This window comes from Gavialis gangeticus, unplaced genomic scaffold (assembly GCF_001723915.1).
Source record: "Gavialis gangeticus isolate Ggan-Ray unplaced genomic scaffold, GavGan_comp1, whole genome shotgun sequence".
Classification (NCBI taxonomy): Eukaryota; Metazoa; Chordata; order Crocodylia; family Gavialidae; genus Gavialis; species Gavialis gangeticus.
Window position 1 is genome coordinate 13858755 of NW_017728964.1, and position 21262 is coordinate 13880016.

The following is a 21262-nucleotide window of genomic DNA, read 5'->3' on the forward strand; positions in this document are numbered from 1 at the left end:
TGAAAGCTGGAGGAAGAACCAGCACTACTCCAAGCCGAGGGGGGATGGAGTGATAATCATCGTCCCCTCTCCCAGGTGGTAAAGAATATCCTGAAGCAGCAGCTCCGGGCAAAGGAAGCTAAATCCAGGCAATGTCTATGTGAGCTATGGAAGTGTGTAGAAATGGGACATCTGCTTAGAAAGTCTATCACTAGCTTAGAACCCCTCAGGGCAGCTGCCCAGGGATCTCATACCCCCTGCACCATGCACTGTGCAGAGGGTGGTGTGGGTGGCTGGGTGGTGGTGTGTCCTGGGAAGAGTTCAGTAGGAGTCTGAGGACAGCAAAGGGCCAGCGGACCACAATAGAGCCAGGTCCACCCACCCGCTAGTATCCGTGACAGGCCCCTTATGCAGCACCCCAGGGTTGGCACTTACTCAGCTCTTTGGTGTTTGTGCCTGCATGGGAGGAGAAGCCTGACTTGTGGACATTGTTGCTGATCTTCCAGCGCACGGTGTCTCTGCCCTTCAGAGAGCCACTGCGGACCATGGGGGTGTCCAGGTGGTCGGAGGACATGAGGCTCTGCCGGAGCATGTAGTGGTCCTCCTTGAACCCAACAGTGCGGCCTGTGGGGAGGTGATGGGATGAGCTACAGCTGGGGTGGCTCCAAAATGTTCCTCCCCGCTCACCTCTCCTCTACATTCATGCCATTTGTGGGAAGAAGCCCTCCATTTACACCCAGACCTTCACCTTCCCCAACCATCTGCCATGCCCCAGAGAGGGAGCTACGCTTCTTGGCCCAACTCAGAGCCTCTCTGTTGAGAACTCAGCAAGGGACCCAGGCTGAAACCTCTCTTCCCTTCCCCGGCTCTTCCAGCTTTCTCCTGGCTTTCTATGGAACTTGCTTTCAAAGTCGCCCCCCACATCCCTAAGACCTTTCAAGAAGCCACATGAGCCCTCAGCTGCCCGAGAGTTAGTGCTTTACTCCAAGGGACTGTGACTGCGTGACAAGCTACGGGTAGCAGTGAGAGGTGATGAGTCAGCTCCTGGAGGGGACCCCAGGGCACATCTGCCCAGCTGGAAACTGGATTATGAGAATACTCTCCATATCTTTTGAACAGCATCCATTCAGTTGACTGAAGGAGCTATGTGCGCCAGGGCTGTAGGGCTCCAGCAACCCCCTGCTCCCTGGTATAAAGAGCTCAGGAAGTGGGGAGGACAGGTAAGAGCTTAGTGTCCCAGCCTGGCTTCCAATAAAAGCCCATTCTACTAGGAACATTTTCCCTGCTCAGCCCTAAAAGCCTCTGAAGAGTTTTACCGATTTATTGGGAGGGATGTCTAACTCTGGCACTGTCCTGGCTTTCCTCCTCCATGAAGGAAGCACAGTTTTGCACTTGCAGTATCACTCCCCTCCCTCCAAAAAATCAATTTAAATTTGTAATACCTCGTGCACAACAGGGCAGCAGGGCCAGGCAAGCCTAGGAGACAAAGAACAATCCCGCTGTGGTCAAAGATACAGACAGACACCTCCAGTGCCAGTACCTTGCCACTGCCATCTATGGCAGAGAAATAGCTGGTTCAGACATGCAAAGAGGATCCAAAGATAACAGTTCCCCATGATACACAGGAAGGCAAAAACAGAGTTCTTCTTGACCACCAAGAGTGGGTGACCAGTTTGACCTTGGGCGGAAAAGCCAGACTCTGGCCAGGAGCCACCAGGTTCCCCAAGTACCACACTCGAATGCTGCGGCCTAGGTGCCTTTGCCATCTCCACCAACCTCAATGCCATCTTGGGTGGCAAGTACATGTCACCAAGGTACATACTGCAAACACTGCACCAGGGCCCTGACAGCTTCCTCCCAGCTGTTTCTCCACTGAGTGTGGAAGCCCCTGTGCACATGCATCACAGAAACAGCCACGTGGAAGAAATAGTTTATGTCCTCTCATCTCACCCCAGCAGCTTTGTGCTGGGCTTTGGTCCTGACAGAACAGGCAACTCCTTTTAACAAGCGGTGCATTTGGGGAGTGGTTGTGGGGGGTTGTGTCTGCAGGTAAATACAAAAGAGCTTCCCTGGTCCCTGCTGTGTTAACTACCATACACATAGCAGCGTCTGCATTGCAACGGTTTTCTTTAGAGGCACCTGCAAAACATTTCACATTTCCTAGCAAGCTCACAAAACTAGGCAGGCACTTATCTTAAAAAAAAAATCAGTGGATTTAAAGTGTATGCAGATATAGCCAAAATTCACTGGCTTTTCCTCACTCACCTCCTAACAAATCTCTCCACATGCCAAAAACAGCCATTTTGAAGTATACCAGTGGCCAAACTGTGCGATTGCCTGGTTGCTCTGTGTTTGTGTGGCCAGGAAACCCCCCATACTAACCATGCCAGGGAAGCACATATTAACCTGGATATCTGCCAGTTACCACACAGCGGTTGTTTTACACAGACCAGCGGGGCTGTATGTAATAAAAGCAGGACCCAAATAATCTAGTTGTTCTATAGGTGAATTGGCACATCCTGACCCCAATTTGGCTCCTACTGAAGTTACTGGCAAAATTCCCACCAATTCCAGTAGGAACTGTTTTTTTTCCCTTCCTAAACTACTTCCTGCCTGGACCCTTTTGGCAGCCAGGCTGCATCAGAGAAAGGCACAGTGGGGCCCTTTGTCAGGCATGTCCCCACAGTCCTTCCTAGCCATGAGGTCTGAACTGCAGCTCGTGACCTAGGATTTAGTGTCTCCAGCAATGCAGTGCCTGCCACCCGCCCCTCAGGGCCTGAATGCAGCGTGGGTAAGGACCTTACCTTGCAGCAAGCACAGAACTTCCAGCAGAGCAGCAGCAGCAGCCCCAGAAGCAGGATCAGGAAGATGAGCAGGGGGATGAGCCATAGGAAGCTTCCTGGCGGGCACTCTGGGACCAACAGACACATCAGCAGTTATTAGGGGCAGTGGGACCCAACCAGTGTCTGGGGATGGGGAGGAGAAAGAGGCAAGAGAAAGCAGGTGGGAGAGGGGCAGAACCATAGCTCTGCTTGGGAGTGGAGGTGGAGGAAGGGAAGAGGGTACAACCAGGCTTTTCTGGGGCTGCCCTCAGCGTTTGCTGGTGGAGGCTCCCACAAGGCTCTGGCAGAGAGAGCCTCCCAGATCCTCAGTCACTTCAGGGCACCCCCTAATCTGGTGGCCACCACGGACTCAGTATGTTTCCGTCTGAGGGGCCTATCTGGAATGACTAGAGAAAGGGGGAGGTGTCAATCCTGTTCTTAGTGGAGAAGCATCCACCTCCACAAAAGCATCCCCACCTGGGGCACTAATTAGCCCTCAGCAGAGCACCCATGGAGTGACTGGCATGCACAATGAATCCTCACCCCCCAACAATGAATCCTCACCCCCCCCCGAACAATGCTCTGAGGGGGTGGGGATTCAATTTCTGGTCCCATGGTTCCCCCTTGGCTTGCCTGGGCTTTCCCAGAGGGATGAGGAAGGTCAGGGCAGACAAACGAGGGCAGCATTCCCCCAACTTTGGATACCTGGAGCACAATTTTTTCCTAGATCAAAATTCACAGCACACTTCATGCTTAAACCAAAAAGGTGCATATACGACACAGTGGTGCCCAATGTTTTGGCCCCAGAGGAGCAGTGATGGGTTGGTCCATGGATCCGATCTGTTCATGGGGCTGGCGCAGCCCAGGGCCCAACCTTGCCATGCGTAGGTTGCAAATTTGACAGTGAGGAAGCAGTGGCACTGTTAATTGCCACTGCTCCCACCACCAAATTTTTGGACCCATGAGGAACCTTACGGGTCAGATGACTTAGCTCTGTGTGTGTCTACACATGCTACTAAGGTGACTGAATAAACTCCGGCATAATTGCGCCAGAGCCTATTGCTCCTGGGTGCACTATTTGCATGTGTACATGGGACTGTAGCATGCTGAGCCAAGGCAGAGGTCCCCTGCCTAGCAGGGGACCTTGGAGGTCAGCCTGCCAGCCCAGGTCTGGTTTGACCTGACTCAATGTGCTGCAGAGCAAAGGGGCTGGCTGGGGCACAGGGGTGTTTCAGTGAGGGTCAATCCAGCAGGCAGCCCCCGTACTGAAGTACCCGCGTGCCCCAGCCAGCCCCATCAGTGTCTACATGTGCATAGCAGTGCACCAAATAATGCCACTTGTGTTGGGCAGTACTATCCTACACCAGCATTTATTAGTTTACTGCAGCCTAATAGCACTGCATGTATAGATGCTGATGTTTCATTGTGAAGCTAATTAGGCAACTCCACAGTAAAAGTCTCACGTAGACACACCCTTTGTGAGCCAGATATGATCCTGATAAAGTATAATTTTTCATGGCATGCTTCTGCCACTCTCAAAGCACAACCTTTGGGAATTGGAGAGCTGGGGTCTGTAGGCTTCCTCAGAGAGGTGGGCAGGAGATGGCCCCTCACTCTTATTTCACTCCTTGCTCACCTTTCTTCTTCTGCACAAGGATGGTGTTGTTGTGCGGCATGCTGGGATCTCCTTTCAGGGTGTAACGGTATGTGCAATCGTCCTCCTCATCCTGGAACGTACAGTACTCGTTCACCCCCTCCTCTGGAGAGAGAAGCAAGATTATTACTATGTATGAGGTAGTGCCCAGAGGCCTCCCCCAGGGGCTGAGCCCTATTGTGCCCCTTTCCACACCCTCCCCCCCAACACACGCACTCCATGGCCTGAAGGAACCACATTAGACTCAGACACACCCTCCCACCTACACACATCTTTGAAGCACAAAGGCTGAGCTCCTGGTACCTTTCAGTTCATCCACCATCTGGATCTTGAAAGGGCATTTAGTGCATTCATTCCCCTTCTTCTTACCAGTCCCCCAGGCCTGGCACTGGACACAGGTTCGAGTATCTTCACACACCCCCAGCATAAACTGTTCCCCAGAGACACAAAACGTCAAACAGTGAGAAGCATGGGTGAGAGAGAGGGAAAAGCAACCAAATCCCAGTGGTGAGGGCTGGAGACACTGCACATGCCAGAGCAGGGAGAGGGGATGTCAGACAGTGAGAAACGAGGGGATGGAGTGGGGAAATAATGTGCAAAGAGCAAGTCTGCACAACCAGGCAGGAAGCTGCGTGGGAACAAATCATGGTTTAGCTCTACATCCTTTATTAATCTGCTGGGGGGCACAAACACACACTGAAATCCCAAACAACCTGGGGCATTTCTCCATTGAGATGCAGGGGGTGGGGGAGATCTGGCGTGGAACATGGAATCTGAATCCCCGTCTGGTTTACGGCGGCTGGCTCCCGTACCTGGAGTGTGCACAACCCAACCCCCTGCTCCAAATATTCTGAAGGAAATAAGGAGACCGTGCATCTCCACAGAGACAGGCCTGAGACCAAATTTATAAAGTGTTCATACCGGGGTTTTGGATCAGGTCCACTACTATGAAACAATCTCCATTTATCTTCCCCACTGGGACAGCAGCTCTTCCCTACAGACCCCAAAGCTGTCTCAAACCTGACAAGCCTGCTTTACCTGTGGCAGGTTAGGGTGTTATATCTTGTGTCAGGGTTGACAGTAGTCTTATGAAGAGTTTAGATTATGGATTGTATAGGATGGTTTGGATAGAGATGATTGTCTCAGGCAGGGGGTTGGACTAGATGACCTTCGGAGGTCCCTTCCAAATCAACTTCTCAATGATTTCTCTGTGTGGTCTTTCATTTACAGATGGTGAAACTGAGGTATGGAGCCAATACATGACTCTTCCCAAGCTCTCAGAGTTGGAAACAGGAGCTCTTAGCTACCTGGCGCTCACACATTCCCTCCTTTGAAATCCAGATACAAGATTTAATGTTTGGCTGTATTTTAGTACTTGTGATCCAAACAGACGGCTGAGGAGCCCTCTGCAGTCTTTCCGAAGCCCAAAGGCCTCGCTGTGCTAGTTCTGTGGCACCCATCATGGAAGATACTCTGACTAGGAGACAGCAGAACCATCCCAGTCCCCAGAAGATCACCGGGGATACATCTTTGGCACTGTTTTTCTTCCCTCGGCTCTCCCCCAAGCCAGATGTTCTGCCAGGAACTCAGGAGCCAGCCACAATCAGAGAGGTGATGCATCAGGCCTATCAATCACTGACTTGACCATTGACCACAAAGCTGGGAGACTTACCATGGAGTAATTTATTCCGCAGGTGGGGTCCATGTAGGGAGAGGAGCTGTCACAAATGCACCTGCCACATTCACACCTCCCACGGCCATTGCAGATTCCCTACGGGAAAAAAGGGGCCACGAGTCAGCCTCTAACACAAGCAATATGCTGTTACCCATTGCTAGTAGCAACAGGGTGCTCCTAAAACAGCAGACCTGCTCCTTAGCAGCCCTTCTCCCTCTCACCCACCTACAACCCCTGGACCCATGGAAACCCCTGGAATGAAAATGACAAGGTCCAACAAGTCTTTACACATCAAGACATGGACAGATCATCAGCTGAGACCAGGAAGAAACTCTCCTTTCCATGGTACATCATCAGGCTAAAAAGAGCACTGGGCCATCCACAGCCTGGCTTTCTCGCTCCAACCTACTGACTTCAAAGCTCACTCCAATCCAGATCTCCCTCTGGCCAGTTGGCCTTTTCCTTGTCTCAGTGTAGAACAACTTCAAACCCAATGCTGCCCTTGCAGAAGAACAACCTACCCCATTGTTGTCGATGCAGGTCTCGTTGCTTGTGGGACATTCACAGCCAGGGCCTCCCCAGCCACTTGCACATGCACACTGGCCCATGTAGCAGCGACCCCGATCTGTGCAGAGAGGGAGGATGTTAATGGGTGAACTCTGACCCCATGGGCATCCCTGGCCCCTGAGGATGCTCTAGCTTCTCCAATCCCATCCCTGCTGCTCCCCAGAGGACTTCTGCACCTATCACCAGCCAGATGGCCAATACCTGGGTTTTGTCCTCACACTTTCCCCTTGGAAAGCTCCTCCCCTGTTCTCTCTGGGGGAGATGAAGAGGGATAGTCACCAGCAAGGCATAAAGAAGCGACAGGTTCCACTACCTAGAGATCAGGGACATGATCTAATAAAATTCACATCAGAAGGACTCTTCCCATTGGCTTTAGCTAGGGCTGGGTCCCCCTCCTCAGACCTGAGCTGCACCTCTCTCATGCTATCACTCTGTGTCCAAAGCTAGTCCATGACCAGCAAAGCACGCTCTCTCTTGTGCTCTGTATGTAAACGTGACCATTTCTCCCTCCAGTGGCTGGCTGACAGGAATAACAGAGCTATTACTACTAGCTAGTGGAACCCCCCTCCTTCAGCTTGAGTGGCAGAGGCCTCTGTTTTCAGAGCCCAAAGTCCTGAATTCTCTCCTCAGTGCTAGAGAGAGGTGTCTGTGAGCTGCACTCATGTTCAGTATGGGAAGAGCTGCTATGCCAAGTGTGTTGCAGCTAATACTGTATGTAAGAAGAGGAGCACAGCAGTGGAGTAGGTGAGGCATCTTGTTACATGAATCCAGAAACTGTGAGCTCGAGCTTCACTCTGGATATATGCTAAAGGGCACCTGGACATTTGGGCTAGGAAGGTCCAAGAGAGCTGGACATGATGCTAGCCACATCGTTACCTTGTGTGCCACTGGCCACAGAGACCTGAACACACTGGCCTGAGGCTATACCTGACTTTGGCCTTTTGCAGGGAGACTACCAGTTAATTCCAGATCTTGAGATATATATGGGTCAAAGGCCAGCAGGGTAAAGACACACCCTGAAAGAAAAAACTAGGTCCTGCCCCTGCTCTTCCCCACAGCTTGTGTGCCCCCTTCTGCAATCCCAGCAGCACTTGAAGCAGAGGAGCATAGGACTGGCAAGCTGCTCAGGTTTCTGGGCTGGGCTGGGGTCTGCCTCCCTGCCCACCACTCACCATTACAGAGGAAGCCAGATGTACGTGGACACTGGAAGTTGTCAAATTCACAGTAGTCACCCTCGTAGCGCAGGGTCAGGTCCTCTGAGTAGCACTGGCATTTCCCACAGAGGCATTCACCCTGCCCTGAGCAAGGCTTCTCATCCCCAGGGCGGATACAGGCCTGGCTGTCCTCAGAAAAGTCAGAGGAGCAGTCACACGAGTCCCCTCGCCTGGAAAATACAGACACACTTCAGATATGTGCTTCAGAGGCTGTAAGCATTGCTGGCCCCACAGGAACACAGACTCCTGACCTGGGAATACTTGTCGCACAGAGAGAGCATTGCACCGAAGTGAGCAAGGGCACACCAAGGTCTTCGGACAACCAGGAATAACTGAACGTGCAGGGTGGGGTTCCCAGGATGGGGCATACTTCAGGAGCTGTACTAGCCAGGATCCTTACCAGTTTGAGTAGCAGACACACCGTCCACAGACGAAGTCCCCATTGAATCCGCATTTGGACGATCTACTTTCCTTTTGCTGTGAACAAGAAGCAGAGGAGAAGTCACTAACCCGCTTCCAGAGACTGAGCTCAGCCATGCGGTCACAGAGCATGGTCTAGGATCTGGATCTTCCATGTTTGCCCACCTGGGGCAAAGGCTCTGCTCAACTATTCTGTGAGCTATTGCTCAGGAGGAAAGGTAGCAGGGCTGGGGCATGGGCAAATCTCTAGCAGTTTCTCTGTGATGGGTACAAGGCTCGTGGCTCTGTGTTTGGGCCACAGCACATGTCTCTGTGGCCAGATTAGGACTGTGCTGGGAACAGCCAAACTCACTTTACTTGTGAAAGTCTTGCACCTGTCACACCCCAGCTCGGGCCCAGAACCATCCTCAGGTCCTTAACAACATAACAAAGCCATAGTCAGCATCAGTGCTGTGCTGCTCAGGCTATGAATACCTGGGCATTCAGGGTGGCAGCAGCAGCACTTGGATCCTCCTGTTCTCCCTGCCCCCCCTGGACTCTGCATCAGCTACTGGCAGTACAGGGCACATGACACAATTTATCTGTGCAGAATCCATCCAGTAGTGGGCAGCAGTGCACAGACACACAGGCCAGTTCAATACCTTCCCTGACTATCAGGGAAGACACAGGGATTTCCCTGCGTTGAGGCATGCCAGCGGGGTCCCCTACCAGCTCACAGGGGCAGACATCACAGATGACAGAGGCATCAATTTTCAGGCTGTCGCTCAGTGAGGAGGGTTTCACATGGATTGTTCCCTGCCGGTCTTTCTCCTGGAGGTTGCAGACATGCTCCCCACCCACCTTCTCCAGGGCTTTCAAACGCAGATTGAACTTGCCCTGAAGGAAAGAGACACGCATCTATTAGCCACCTGTACTCAAAGCTCCTTTCTGGATCCAGCTGGTACTTTTCCTGTAGGGGAAGGCTGGGGAAATGGCCAAGTGAAGGAAGGAAGGAGACCACCTTTCTACCATGTGTCCTTTCCAGGTCAATGAGATCTGGCTGCACACCGATGGACTTCAAGGTACTTTCCTCCACCTTTATCTGTATTATAATAGTGTCTGGAGCAAGATCCCATACACAAAACAGAAAGAAGGAACTTGAAATCTAAGAAAGCCTATTCCCTGCTCCCATAACACAAAGAGATCATGCATGTTTACAAACTACTGTTAACCTACACGGGCTGAGAAGGTGAGACCAGAGGGCAGAGAGTGGGAAGAGAAATTCATTTCCCTGCTGTAGATTCTTGTGGGACCAGGGACAAATTCCTCAGTCTCTCTCTGCCTCACTAGTAGTAGTAATGGCTTTGCCTCACTGCAAAGGCATTTGAAGATAAGTACCTCCATGCTGCGATGTGCTCAGGGACCCCATGATACCCCAAGAAGCTACATGGACTTACCACTTCCCCACGGGAAACAAAGAAGGAGCCTGACTCAGTCTTTTCATACTTCAAGGAAGTAATGTTGGTCTTGATGGATTTGGGGACAAAGTCCGTGCGGATGTCCATCTTGGAACGGATACGCTGGTGGGAGGGTGGAGAGAGGGGATCAGCACTGGCACGTAGCTTCCTCCCCTCAGTCTGCCTGGAGGTGCTGTAGTGTACATGCACTGTTCTGCTCCTTCTTCCCCGCCCCCAGTAATCCAGTGGCTTGACTTTGAGCCAGGCTGAGAGCCCACAGGTGCCCTTACCTCAAAAGCTGTGCGAATCAGCTCCACAATATTGGAGGAGTCTTCCTGCAGCACTCCGATTTCTGAGAGGGGGAAATACCGGTGCAGTTTCTGCAAACAACCAGAGGGATAGGGTCAGCCCCAAAACCCTGCTGTCATGCTGTGCATCCCATGACAGGCAGGAAAAGGTTCATTTTCATCAGCTGGCACCAAAGGTAACAGGCTCCAAATTTCTGCTGCAGAGGATGCTGTTACCAGATATGTTGCTCAGCAGACTTGCCAGGTGGTATTTCCCTGCAACCTGTCCCAATGGCTCCATCTTGCTCATGGAATTAGATTTACTGAATAAATGCCAGTGGCGGTGGGGGGAGTGGGCATGAGCCAGACCTCTGCACTGTGCAGGTGGCCCCAGGTGGGGCTAAAGGGTGGTTTCTCTCAGGTTTTTTCCTGCTTCAGATACATTCATCAGCATGTCACCCTCCAGGGACAGGCCCACTGCCACAGGCTGGAAGAGGGGACAAGCTTCAACGAGTGTTTTTAGAGGGGGAGGTGAGCTGAGGCAGCCTAAGATCTAGAAGGCCCCTTCTTCACACCCCCTCACTCCCTGCACTGTATGTTGAGGCTTCTCATCGGTGTAGTCCATGAGAACCTCCCCGACATGAACAAATTTGTCCTCACAGCTTCCCCAGAGGTGGGAACAGATTATCCTCCCCATTGTAGTGGAACTGAGGCACAGAGCTGTTGTTTCACCCAAAGGCACAAGCGGGAAACTTGTGCCAGAGATGGGAACAGAACCCAGAGTTCCTCCGCACCCCTTGCCAGTGCCCTCACAACGCCCCAACCTGCACCTCCTACGTACAACTGGCACACTGGGTACATTTATTTAGCAGACTGGAGTTACAGCTGGGGCTGCTCCAAAAGCCTGGATAACCAGCAGTCCTGAATTATGGGAAAGCATTGGTCCCGGTTCAAACTTTATAGCCGCCCCCTCCATCTATAATAGGCTGCTCTAGAACCCAGGATCCGGGCAGCTCTGCAGCTGGGAAGCATTCAGACCCAACACCTGCCTCTCTCCCTCAGCTTCATACAGAGATCAAATGCACTCAGCCATCTCCCTGGGATGCATTTAGCCACTGGATGTCCCCACTGTTTCACAAGAGACATACACACAAGCCCTACCCATGGCAGCATCAACCTCTACAGTTCTGAGGCCTGGTTTTTTTTAATCTCACTTCAGGGCCTCACATCCCCCAACTGATCATGATCAGTCCAACACATTCCTCTTCACCCATGAAAAAACAGAGTGCAGCAGTTTAATCCTGAAGTTAGGAGAGCAAGAGACCATTTCCCCCAGGCTCCCTGCTCAGGAAGCCCAGCAGCAGCTTAAATGTGTTTCACGCCTGGACCTATTAACTTTAATCTGAAATCTGCTCCTCAAGCAGTGACCTGTAGGTGAAAGGTGCCGTTTCACACAGGCTGTCTGCTCCAGCCCAGCAGAGACCTGATGAAGCAAATGGAAGGAGGCCAGATTAGGTAGTACCCTTGGATAATGACTGGCACCCCCCTTCCTAAATTGTAGCCAAACTGCAGGCCAGCCAGTGGGTCACTTCACTAAGTTTAACCCTTATCGTTAACTGCATCCATAGCGTTTCCTCCAGACCGTATTCCCCGACCCTCTGCCTCAGGCCCCTCCTTACCTCGTAGTAGCTGTAGGAGTGGTTGGTGACGGCAAAGATGGGTATGATGTTGTGCTGGCCCAGCAGGCGCACGAGGGTGGGCACAGAGGGATAGTCCTGCTTGGTGTCGTAGGTGTAGGTGTTGTCCTGGGTCAGGTGGCACTGCTCGTCGTTACGCCGCAGGATCCCAGACAACACATTGGTGCCGTCGGCTTCATAGTGGAAGGCGGACTCAGTGGAGAAGACCAGCAGGTGAGTGCTGTCCTTCCTCCAGCCAATGCTCTCCTAGGGCCATAGGGGTGGGAAGGGAGGGATGTTTATATTTACTTAACCGCCAGAAACAGTGCACAGAGCCAGTCCTAAATGAAAGGCCTGGAGTCAGCTGATGGGACTCTTTGGATGAGTTTCTCAAAGGATCGAGGGAGCGAAGCACCTGACTCCCCACAGGGGGTCGATGGGATTGAGGTACCTGGGATTTTTAATCCCCGCCTTCACCACTACCCCTTCTCCCCATGCCACAAACACTGCTGCAAGGATAAGCCACTTAAAACAGCACACATGAAAGGGTTAATGCCCTTTGTCAGCTCCCATGGTGGTGGTGTCCCGCAGCAGTCCCCTCCCGCTAACTCTAGGGTGTTTCAGCACCATCCAGCCATATCAGACAAGTTCCCGAGCAGACTTGGACCTGTAGGAAGACCCAGCTCCCCGCCTGGTGGGAACAACTGCAGCCAGGACCTGCAGGCACCTGGGGAATGGATCCACACAGCCACAGGAGCAAGGGGAGAGGAGACAGCACAGGAGACAAGGACACACAAGGGAAGCACAGTGTGTCCAGGGCCTGGCTCCTGGGCCTGCCGTTCTACCACCAGGCTAGGGTTGCCCACTCAAAAGGCTTTACTATCGGGAGAACCAGAAAGGCAAGATGAGCTGCCAGACAGCGACAGCAGTGAGAGGAGTGGGATGGACAGTCCAGGAAAGTAGTAGCTCCTGCCACATGGGGCTGAGGTCTGGGTTGCAGGTGAGCTGCACTGTTAGGTGCCCAGACCACTTCTCTCCCCTACTCCAACGCACAGAGCATCCAGAGAAGCCAAACCCTTCTGGGCCCACCTTGCAAACAGCCGTCTGGAGGATGGCATCAAAGCCACCCTCTGGGGCATCCAGGTTGCCGGAGATGCGCTCCTTCATCAGCTCCCTGCTGAAGTGGTCAATGTTGCTGGTCAGGCGGATGACGTTCTTGAAGGAGAAGGGAGGGTCAGCTCCATTCCAGGGCTCTCGCAGCCTGGTAGGGGAAAGGGAGCAAAGGGCTTTCAAATGGGGCTGGGGAAGTCATGCACAGATCATCATGACAGCATCGTGTGTACAGTGGATGAAATTGCTCCTGCCTCGCAAACCTCAGCAGGACATCGGCAGAAAGTAGAGGGGACCTCAAAAGACGTAAGGCTTATGGAGAGATTTGAAGCAGGGGGCACAGATGACTCAGAGTGAAAGAGCCCCCTTCCAAGAGCTGGGTAGCATGAATGAAGGCTTAAAGCTAGGGAGTCAAAAAGAGACAGGTGGAGGAGTGACAGGAGAGGACTGGGACAAGCTTAGGAAGTGAGAGCTGAGATGTAGGTGGGGATGGGATTAGGATGGGCTCTGACAGAGAGGATGGGCACTGAATTACGTGCATCAGGATGTGGGAAGCCAAGGCTGGGACCCAAGGAGCAGGGGCAGTGTGGCTGTGTGGCACTGCCAGCCATGTGTTGGAGAAGGCAGGGAGGCAGGACAGCAGAGGTTTGCAGTAATCACAGCAGGAGAGGGTCAAAGCCTGGTCAGGGTGTGATTTAGTCCTGGAGACAGTAAGAAATAAGGTGAGTGTTTCCTGTCCCCTCTCATCTAAGCCTGTCTGTTGGGACCCAATGGCTTCACTTACTTCTCAGGTCTCATGTCTGTTTGCGGAACTGAGACTTTGTCCACGAACTTGCCAAACCCGATGGTGTAATTGGAGGTCAGTTTTCGCAGGACCTCCGCTGAGGAGAGGAGAGAGGAGTGAGCTGGGAGATAGCCCTGGGGCGGCTGTTGTTGGGGACAGCTCCCTTTTCTGGTCACCTTCTCCTACGCTTTTCTGAATGCCACATCTCAGGCAGGACTCCTGGCTAGCACAAGGGCTGTTCATAACTCCCTGCTGTTTCTCATTTTACTTCAGATGTCAAGAACTTTGGGGTAGAAATGGACTCTTTGTTCTTTATCTACAGAGAACCTACCACAGTGGGGTCCTAGTCAGGGACTGGGGCCTCTGGGTGCTATAGAAACATAGAAAATGTGGGCTGGAAGGGAACTCAGGAGGTCACATCTAGTCCAAACCCCTGCTCAAAGCAGGACCATCCCCAACTAGATCATCCCAGCCAAGGCTTTGTCTTAAAAACCTCCAAGGATGGAGACTCCACAACCTCTCTGGGTAACCTGTTCCAGTGTTTCACTATCCTCCTAGTGAGAAAGTTTTTCCTAATATCTGACCTAAACTTCCCTTGCTGCAACTTGAAACAATTGCTTTATCATCTGCCACCACTATGGTCACTGAAATAACTAATAACTCTTATCATCATGGGATTAGCCTCAGCTCTAACTCACTGGTCCCCAATCCTGGCTTAGCAGGTGACAGCAAGGACCAGGAGGACGACCCCAAGCTGGGAGAAAGGGGCTAGGCCTGAGCAAACCAGGAGTGTGGCTCTGTGCTGGCCATAGCACTTGCCACCCCTGATGGGACACCCTCAGCCCGCAACTGGTGCAAGCTGTCAATAGTGGGGGAGGCCCTGGCCTCACCTAGCTGCTGGCCCATTTTCTTGAGGTTATCCAAGTCGTCAGACATGGAGTAGGAGAAGTCCATGAGGATGTAGAGATCCACAGGGCTCTCGAGGGGCTGGAAGACATCCATGTCAAAGCTGGCCTCCTCCCCGGCTCTCAGCCGCACGTACATCTGCTGCGGAGACATCTGGGTTTTCTTCAGAAAGGTGTTGATGCTGACGTTCTACCAGGGGAGAGACCAGCAACGTGTTATGAGAGTTGCAGAGGAAATTGGAGCTGAGATATACACAGACGCCTACCACACAAGGGATGAACTTCTTTTGCCCTTACCATGCTTACAACAGTCCTGGCCCTGAGCACGCAGATGGCAAGACTGATCCTGGCAGGAAGGCTGGGCTTTGCACCCAGAGGCCCACAGTTGGGTGAACCACCCTCCTCCCCCAGTTCTCTCTTGCATTAACAGGGACAGATTCTCCATTAGCTGCATGGCTCCCTATAGCCAGTGAGTTGATGCTTATTTACCCTGCTGGGTCCTCCCACCAGCTTGCAACTAGACAAGGGAGAGCCGTGTGTTTGAGTGGGCCCTACATAAACAACAGCTCCTTGTACTGACACCCTCCCAACAGCATAGCGAAGAATCCTAACGAGACATTTAGGAATCTGGCAGAGGTGTGCAATTGTAACCAGCCCACGACTAGTCAGAGACATGTTGATGCCCTTTTCTTAATGAAATCAGGATAAAAGCCTGCTCAAGGAAGTGATGAGCCACAGCCCGGTGGATTATTGCTGAGGTTCAAACCATGCTACCCTCACCTTCTGGACTGTCATCTCGCTTTTCATGTACACGATACTGGCCTCATGGCAGCCATACACCACCAGGTTCTCTCTCAAGTCACATCGGCTGTCTTTGAAGTTCTGCGGTAAGAGAGGAGGGGAAAAGCACAGACACAAAAGCTCAGCAGAGACCTCTGTGGAGGGATACAATGCAATGCCTCAGGGGGCAGGTTCTCCTCTACACTGGGATTAGAGTGAGCTGGGGCAGAACAAGCCAGTGTGGGCAGGGACTCTGCACCAGAGAAGCCCCCTTTCTGTTATCACAGTCTGGGAGCTGGGACCAGACCCTCAGCAGCCTGTGCATCCTTCTCAAACGGCCCTGCTAACAAATTCATTCTTCCCAGTTCCCATTTGTTTCATGTCCAGAAGCCACAGACATGGAAGAAGCCTCATATATAGTGGCCTTCAAAGGGCTGGCCTGAATTTCCCCCCAAGAATAGGGGGCTGGGCTGGTACTGAACTGGGCCAAAGGGGAGAAGCAACAGGTTGAAGGACAAAGATAGGCTGCAGCCAAAATACTACCAAGCCTGGAGGGGTTCAGCTTGGAGCTGAATGGGCTCAAAGTCAAGTCTGGCCCCTTATCGAGAGAGGTCTGCGTTGTGAAGTGGCCCCATCCTGGATTCTGCTCAGGGTCCCTCACTGTTGGAAGGGGAAGACACCCGACTGAATGTGGAAACTGGAGCTGTCACAGTTTCTGGGACTGGGGAAACTAGGGCCCCCGTGTCCTCGGGAAGGGGGATGCTCACCTCTTCCATGCAGTAGGAGCAGTCCTTGTCCACTCGGATACATTCTGTGCAGCTCTTTGCCCTGGAGGCCACGCAGCGATTAACTAGGAGGCAAGAACAAAGTGTCAAGAGCACAGGAATCCTGCCGTCCCTTGGAGGCATGAGAAGGGACAAGTCACAATGAACAGGCTCCCTGAAGTTGAGCTTTACTACACAAGAATGGGAGCTGGTTCAAGCCAGAAACAGCAGGTAGGGAAAAGAGAGCTGTCCAGACCAGTGGGAGAGCTAAGGTGAAGAAGGGAGAGTGCACACAAGAGGGATGTGGTAAAGAGTGGGATTTTATGGATCAGCACAGGAACCGAGGAGACAGGACTCCTGGCATGCCCCTCAGCTCAGTCCCCAACTCAGTGACTGGCAGAAGAGTCTGTACAAGGAGGCTAGTGGGTGACAACAGGGCAACCTGAGCATTCATGGGGCCAAGGAAGGGCAAGTACAGACTTCCAGGAGTTTTCTGGGAGGCAGAGGGTGCCAAGAGCTGAACTTACTTTTGTTCTTTTGGCACAGGCCCGTGGCACAGAGCAGGGACAGCAGGAGCAGCCTGGCCCATATCCTGTGGAGTGACACATCCATCCTCTTCCTCCTGAAATACAGCAGCTAGAAATATTACCACGATGTAGAGTGGGGAGCAAAAACTGTGGGATTAGCTGCATGGCATCCAACCACTGAATGATCATAGCTGAGATGCTGGGGGGCCACAGAGGATGCCAGTGCCAGGCAAGGAAGACAAATTTTATACGGGAATTATGCCATGCAGGACTGGGGCAGGGCATGAGAACAAAGAGTAGATTTTATTCCCCCAGCCTTATGTTCCCATCTTGAAGAAGCACCTGATGGTCTGTGCAAATGTTGCACAGGGTTCACTGACGACTGATACGTCCGCCTGTTGGCACCTGCCACTCAGCACAAGTTCAACTCAGTCACCTTTCCCTGGCAGATGCTCTCTCCATGCTAGGCTCCGCGTCTATGAGCTGGGAGGTCTAGATATTCAGGAGCCATTAGGCACAGCGAGCAGTCTCTGTACAAAGGCTCAGCCCTGCACTTTGCATGGGCTGCAGGTCTAGCTGGAGGGGCACCTATACAGTTGCAGGCTGCAATCAAAGTGCAAAGGCTGGGCTGTGTCGGGGATGTTTGCACAATGCTTGTGTCTGAACTTGACAGTGCTATTCAGGCTGTGCAGTCTCCACCCCTTTGCTAGCTGGCCCTTTCTTCCAGTGACTCTTGTTTCTCAGATGTGTGTTTTAAAGCACAGTAGGATCGGGATTCTTCACTGGGTCAGCTTTCCTACCCCTCTGCAAAGAGGAGGTTTGCAAAGTAGATTTCCTAAAAAGTAACCGGGGGATGTAGAGCCCCAGCAAACAGCTGCACAGGGAAAGGAGGTGCTACAGTCTCTCTTCTCCGATGAGCTGTGTGCAACAACTGATAAGCTCCACCTGAGTGGAGAAACTCTGGAAACAAACAGGTGAGCAGGGCATGCTTAGTGTGACGGTTGGCTGTGAATTAATTGGGCTGGGAAACAGCCCTATCCAAATACCTGGGTTCTTCTTTGCTCAGCGCTTGCTGACTCTTTTGCAGACACCCTCACCCAATCTCAGCACTGGTAAAACACACAAACAGCTCTCTGTCTTCCAGGCCAAAATAAGACTGGGAAACCCCTACCAGATGGGGCATGTCTACAGGTTGGCACACCCAAACCTCACTTGAATCCAGGTAATTTAGGTACCAATTAGCAGTGAAGACATGACAGCACAGTGTTCAGCCCAGGCATGAAAAGCCCACGCTGGACTCACCCTCCTGGGTATTCTTTGCTACTGATATGGAGCTGTCTAGGTTAAAAGCTACCTGGACTGCACACTCCCCTACTGTAGGGCAGACAGCCATAGACTGCCTGCACCCTTCATCAGAGACCTATGGAGTAGCAGCTGGACAGGCCACTGCTAATCAGACGCAAACGCCAGGCCACATGTATGACTCATGGCCAGAACGAGAACCCCCTTTTCCTCGAGTCAGGTCTTGTGGACTAATGAGAGAGTTGAAGAAGGAAAAGAACAAGGAGATTTTCCAAATCTCGCCCCTGAAGCTAAACAAACCCCTCCCTTTGGCTATTTCCTATTGTACTGAGAGTTTCCAGGATGGCAGCAACCAACAATGAACATCAGCTGAGGCCTCGGAAAGCGCCACGATTCCAGGGAGTCCCGATTTTTGGCCTACAATGGTCTTTTGAAGAAGTCTGCATTCCTGAGAGCCAGCAAAAGCAATTCCTCTTCTCCTGACCTTCCCAAAGCTGCTAGACAGAAACTGCTCATAAAACGTGGAGGTGCTCGACCACTTTTCCTGCAGTTGCAATAAAACCAATATAATCTTCTGTGGTGCTACAACGTGCTCCCGATGCAGGTGGCTCCTGGTAAACAAAGGAGACTGAACTGGAACTCAAGCTTATCAGAAGCTAATCTGCAAGCATGTCTTTGCCTCCCGACCCAAGGTCCTCCACTGGCAAAATAAGCCCACTGACAAAGTACGCCTGCTTACTCCTTTGTGGTGTACTAGAGAAGATCAGTTAGGCAGAGTAGATGGCCTGGAGTAGCTCTGAATTTACATCCTGGTGCTGCGTTCAGGCTCTTTGTCATGAAAGAAAGAGCCTGAGACCAGGTCTGGGTAGAGGGGAACATCCCCAAGCCACATAGCACCACTCCAGAGCCATCTATTCTGCCTGTATTTGCAGTGGCTTTCTATGGTGAACACCTCCTCTATATAAATCACCATGATAGCCTATACTAGGACCTGAGGGACAACCCAATTAAAAACTTCAAGACAAAAAATCTGGTCTAATATGTTTCTAATATACCGCTGGTTGGAGAATGTAAGCACCACATGCATGATTTAACATCACAATGAGAACTACCTCCAGATAGTGGTTTTCCCACCCATCCCTGCACCATCCCTTTGCAGTCCATGTTCCCGGCCATGAGCAGGATGTTAAAAATGAACAAGACCATGAAACACATGAAAGCAGGAATCTTTAGGGAAGCCAAAAATGATGCCCATTGGATTGTTGCACACAGTGGAAAGCTTGCCGATTCCTAGTGGGATGACCCAGTGGGATGAACCGTGCTTTGAGAATTAGCTGGCCCCTCTGATTAAAGCCCCCTGAAATGAGCGGAAGGAGTCCCATTGCCATCGGTGGATTCTGGATGTGGTACAAGCCCTGACCCCAGCAAAAAAGCTGTACATATTTAAGGTTTTTTCCCTATGGGAGTCAATGGAAATTCTCACGGTGCATAACACTGGGCATGGCTAGAAGCATTTTCAAGGCAAAGGCCTAAATAAGCCTACATTTATACAGCAAGGATCTCTCTGACCCTTGTCCTGTGTCTATTTATAGTGCCCTTGGCATTTGAGAACCTGGATAATACCTGCCAAAATGGATTGTCATCTTTTATCTTGTTGCATTTCTGCTTTCTGGCAGTGCATAGTACACATACAGCATGCCAGTCAATGCACCACGGTGCAGGTAGTCCAGGTAATAAGATATCACACCAGGACATCTTTGTTGGAAGAGACCCATTCTCATTTCTGTTATGCTGTAAATTACAATGTATGGCCTTCAGCAAGGGTCCACTCTGAATTATGGACTTGGTGCCACCCACTTGTCACCAAACTCCCTGCTTTCTTTGACAGGTAGCGGAAGTTTATTTTTTAAGTGTTTAAAGTGCAGTTATTGCTGGCGAGGGGTGTGTCTGTTTACTTGGAGACCGACATCCTCTATTTATCCTTAGATCAGCTGTGGCATCCTCCCTTAGCTCCCTGCCAGTGTGTTTTACCTACTCCTCTGGAAATGCCCTTGCTCGAAGGCATCAGAGGACAGTTCAGTCTTCTCTTTTCAGGCTCTGGAATCATCACCAGCCAAATTCAAATTCCTGCTGGGTGCAACATGGTCTCAGTGCAAGGGTTAATGGGGAGCCACCCATCTCATTCAACAAAAGCATTAACATAAAGAGCCATTTTCTATGATTTGATGGTAAGATCTGCCCTGGGCTGCTGTGGGGGGCTGGATCTGAGGGGGAAGAAGAAGATCTGCCCCGTGCCCTGCTCAGCTCTGCTCTTGACAATGCAGTTCACAACTGAAGTCACTAATACAACAGTAACTATGGCAGACAAGTGCGATAGAAACACTTAGAAAAACCAGCATGTGAATCAAGACCCCTTTATGCCCAGCAAGAGAAAGCACAGGAGTAAACCTCCCTGTGCTAGCACTACAGGCGCTCAGCAAAAACGGCTCCCTCGACTAGGCCAAGGAGCCAAAGTCTCCTGTGAAAAGCCTGCATGTGCGGTGGCTGCTGCATTGCACAGGCAGTACAGCGCCAAGTTCATGGATACACACACATTTCTCTCAATTCCAGAGGACAGAAGTTACTCAGATTGTTTCAGCAGAAAGACAGGAAAGAACCATTAAGGGAGAGTTTGAGTCACAGCACATTATTCAATGCCTTGGAGACACAGGCTGCTGCAAAGGCTTTTTAAGCGGTTAGATAAAAGGCAGTTCAGCCCAGGCCAGGCCAATTTTAGCATCCCTGTTGCCATGTCATAGGCCAGGGAATCAGAGCAGCAACTTTCCGTAAGGCGTGATGTGCCCGTGTGTGTCCATCCAAAACAAAATGGAGCAATTGGTTGCATTGATGCCAGGGGGCACCAGTGAGGGTCCCTGACTCAGGGGTAGCTTGACGAGTGGGTCAGAGGTAGGAGACTTCCCCACTATGGAACAAGAAGTCTAGATGCCCCATCTCAAGCCCAGGCTCCTAGGTTAACCATTTATGGAGTGGCGAGCCTAGAACAGGGGTTGGCAACACCCAGCACGTGCGCCAGAGCATGGCATGCAAGGCCGTTTTGCTTGGCATGCCACAGCCATCCTGGGACTTGGGCAGCCGCCACTGGGCACAGAGCCCAGGCTGCCAGGAGGCTGCAAGCCCTGCTGCAAGCATCTGGGGCTCTGTGGCAGGCAGCAGCTGCCTGGAGCCTGGGCTGGCTGAGGCAGGCAGCTGGGAAGCTACAAACAGAAGCACTGGGTTCTGGAGCCGCAGCCGGACTCTGCGCCGGTGGTGGGTGCAAGCGTGCTTCAGGGCACATGGCTGGGAGGGGGTCTGGGGCAGCAC

General features: G+C 51.9%; 1 protein-coding gene across 4 annotated transcripts in view; it reads right to left on the reverse strand.

Moving 5' to 3' along the window:
- The window catches only part of ITGB4 (integrin subunit beta 4), a 57196-nt gene that overhangs the window by 22005 nt on the left and 13929 nt on the right, over nucleotides 1-21262 (reverse strand). For all 4 annotated transcript variants that reach the window (XM_019503412.1, XM_019503404.1, XM_019503421.1 and 1 more), the window contains exons 2-20: nucleotides 16601-16695; nucleotides 16077-16159; nucleotides 15310-15411; nucleotides 14515-14719; nucleotides 13625-13721; nucleotides 12820-12991; nucleotides 11734-11997; nucleotides 10058-10147; nucleotides 9768-9890; nucleotides 9040-9207; nucleotides 8312-8388; nucleotides 7870-8081; nucleotides 6652-6755; nucleotides 6128-6226; nucleotides 4759-4885; nucleotides 4438-4560; nucleotides 2784-2890; nucleotides 1422-1455; nucleotides 415-603 (exon numbers count right to left, since the gene is read on the reverse strand). In XM_019503412.1, coding sequence (XP_019358957.1) covers nucleotides 415-603; nucleotides 1422-1455; nucleotides 2784-2890; nucleotides 4438-4560; nucleotides 4759-4885; nucleotides 6128-6226; nucleotides 6652-6755; nucleotides 7870-8081; nucleotides 8312-8388; nucleotides 9040-9207; nucleotides 9768-9890; nucleotides 10058-10147; nucleotides 11734-11997; nucleotides 12820-12991; nucleotides 13625-13721; nucleotides 14515-14719; nucleotides 15310-15411; nucleotides 16077-16159; nucleotides 16601-16685 — 2461 coding nt within the window. In that variant the 5' untranslated portion in view covers nucleotides 16686-16695. The remainder of the gene's footprint in view (nucleotides 1-414; nucleotides 604-1421; nucleotides 1456-2783; nucleotides 2891-4437; nucleotides 4561-4758; nucleotides 4886-6127; nucleotides 6227-6651; nucleotides 6756-7869; nucleotides 8082-8311; nucleotides 8389-9039; nucleotides 9208-9767; nucleotides 9891-10057; nucleotides 10148-11733; nucleotides 11998-12819; nucleotides 12992-13624; nucleotides 13722-14514; nucleotides 14720-15309; nucleotides 15412-16076; nucleotides 16160-16600; nucleotides 16696-21262) is intronic.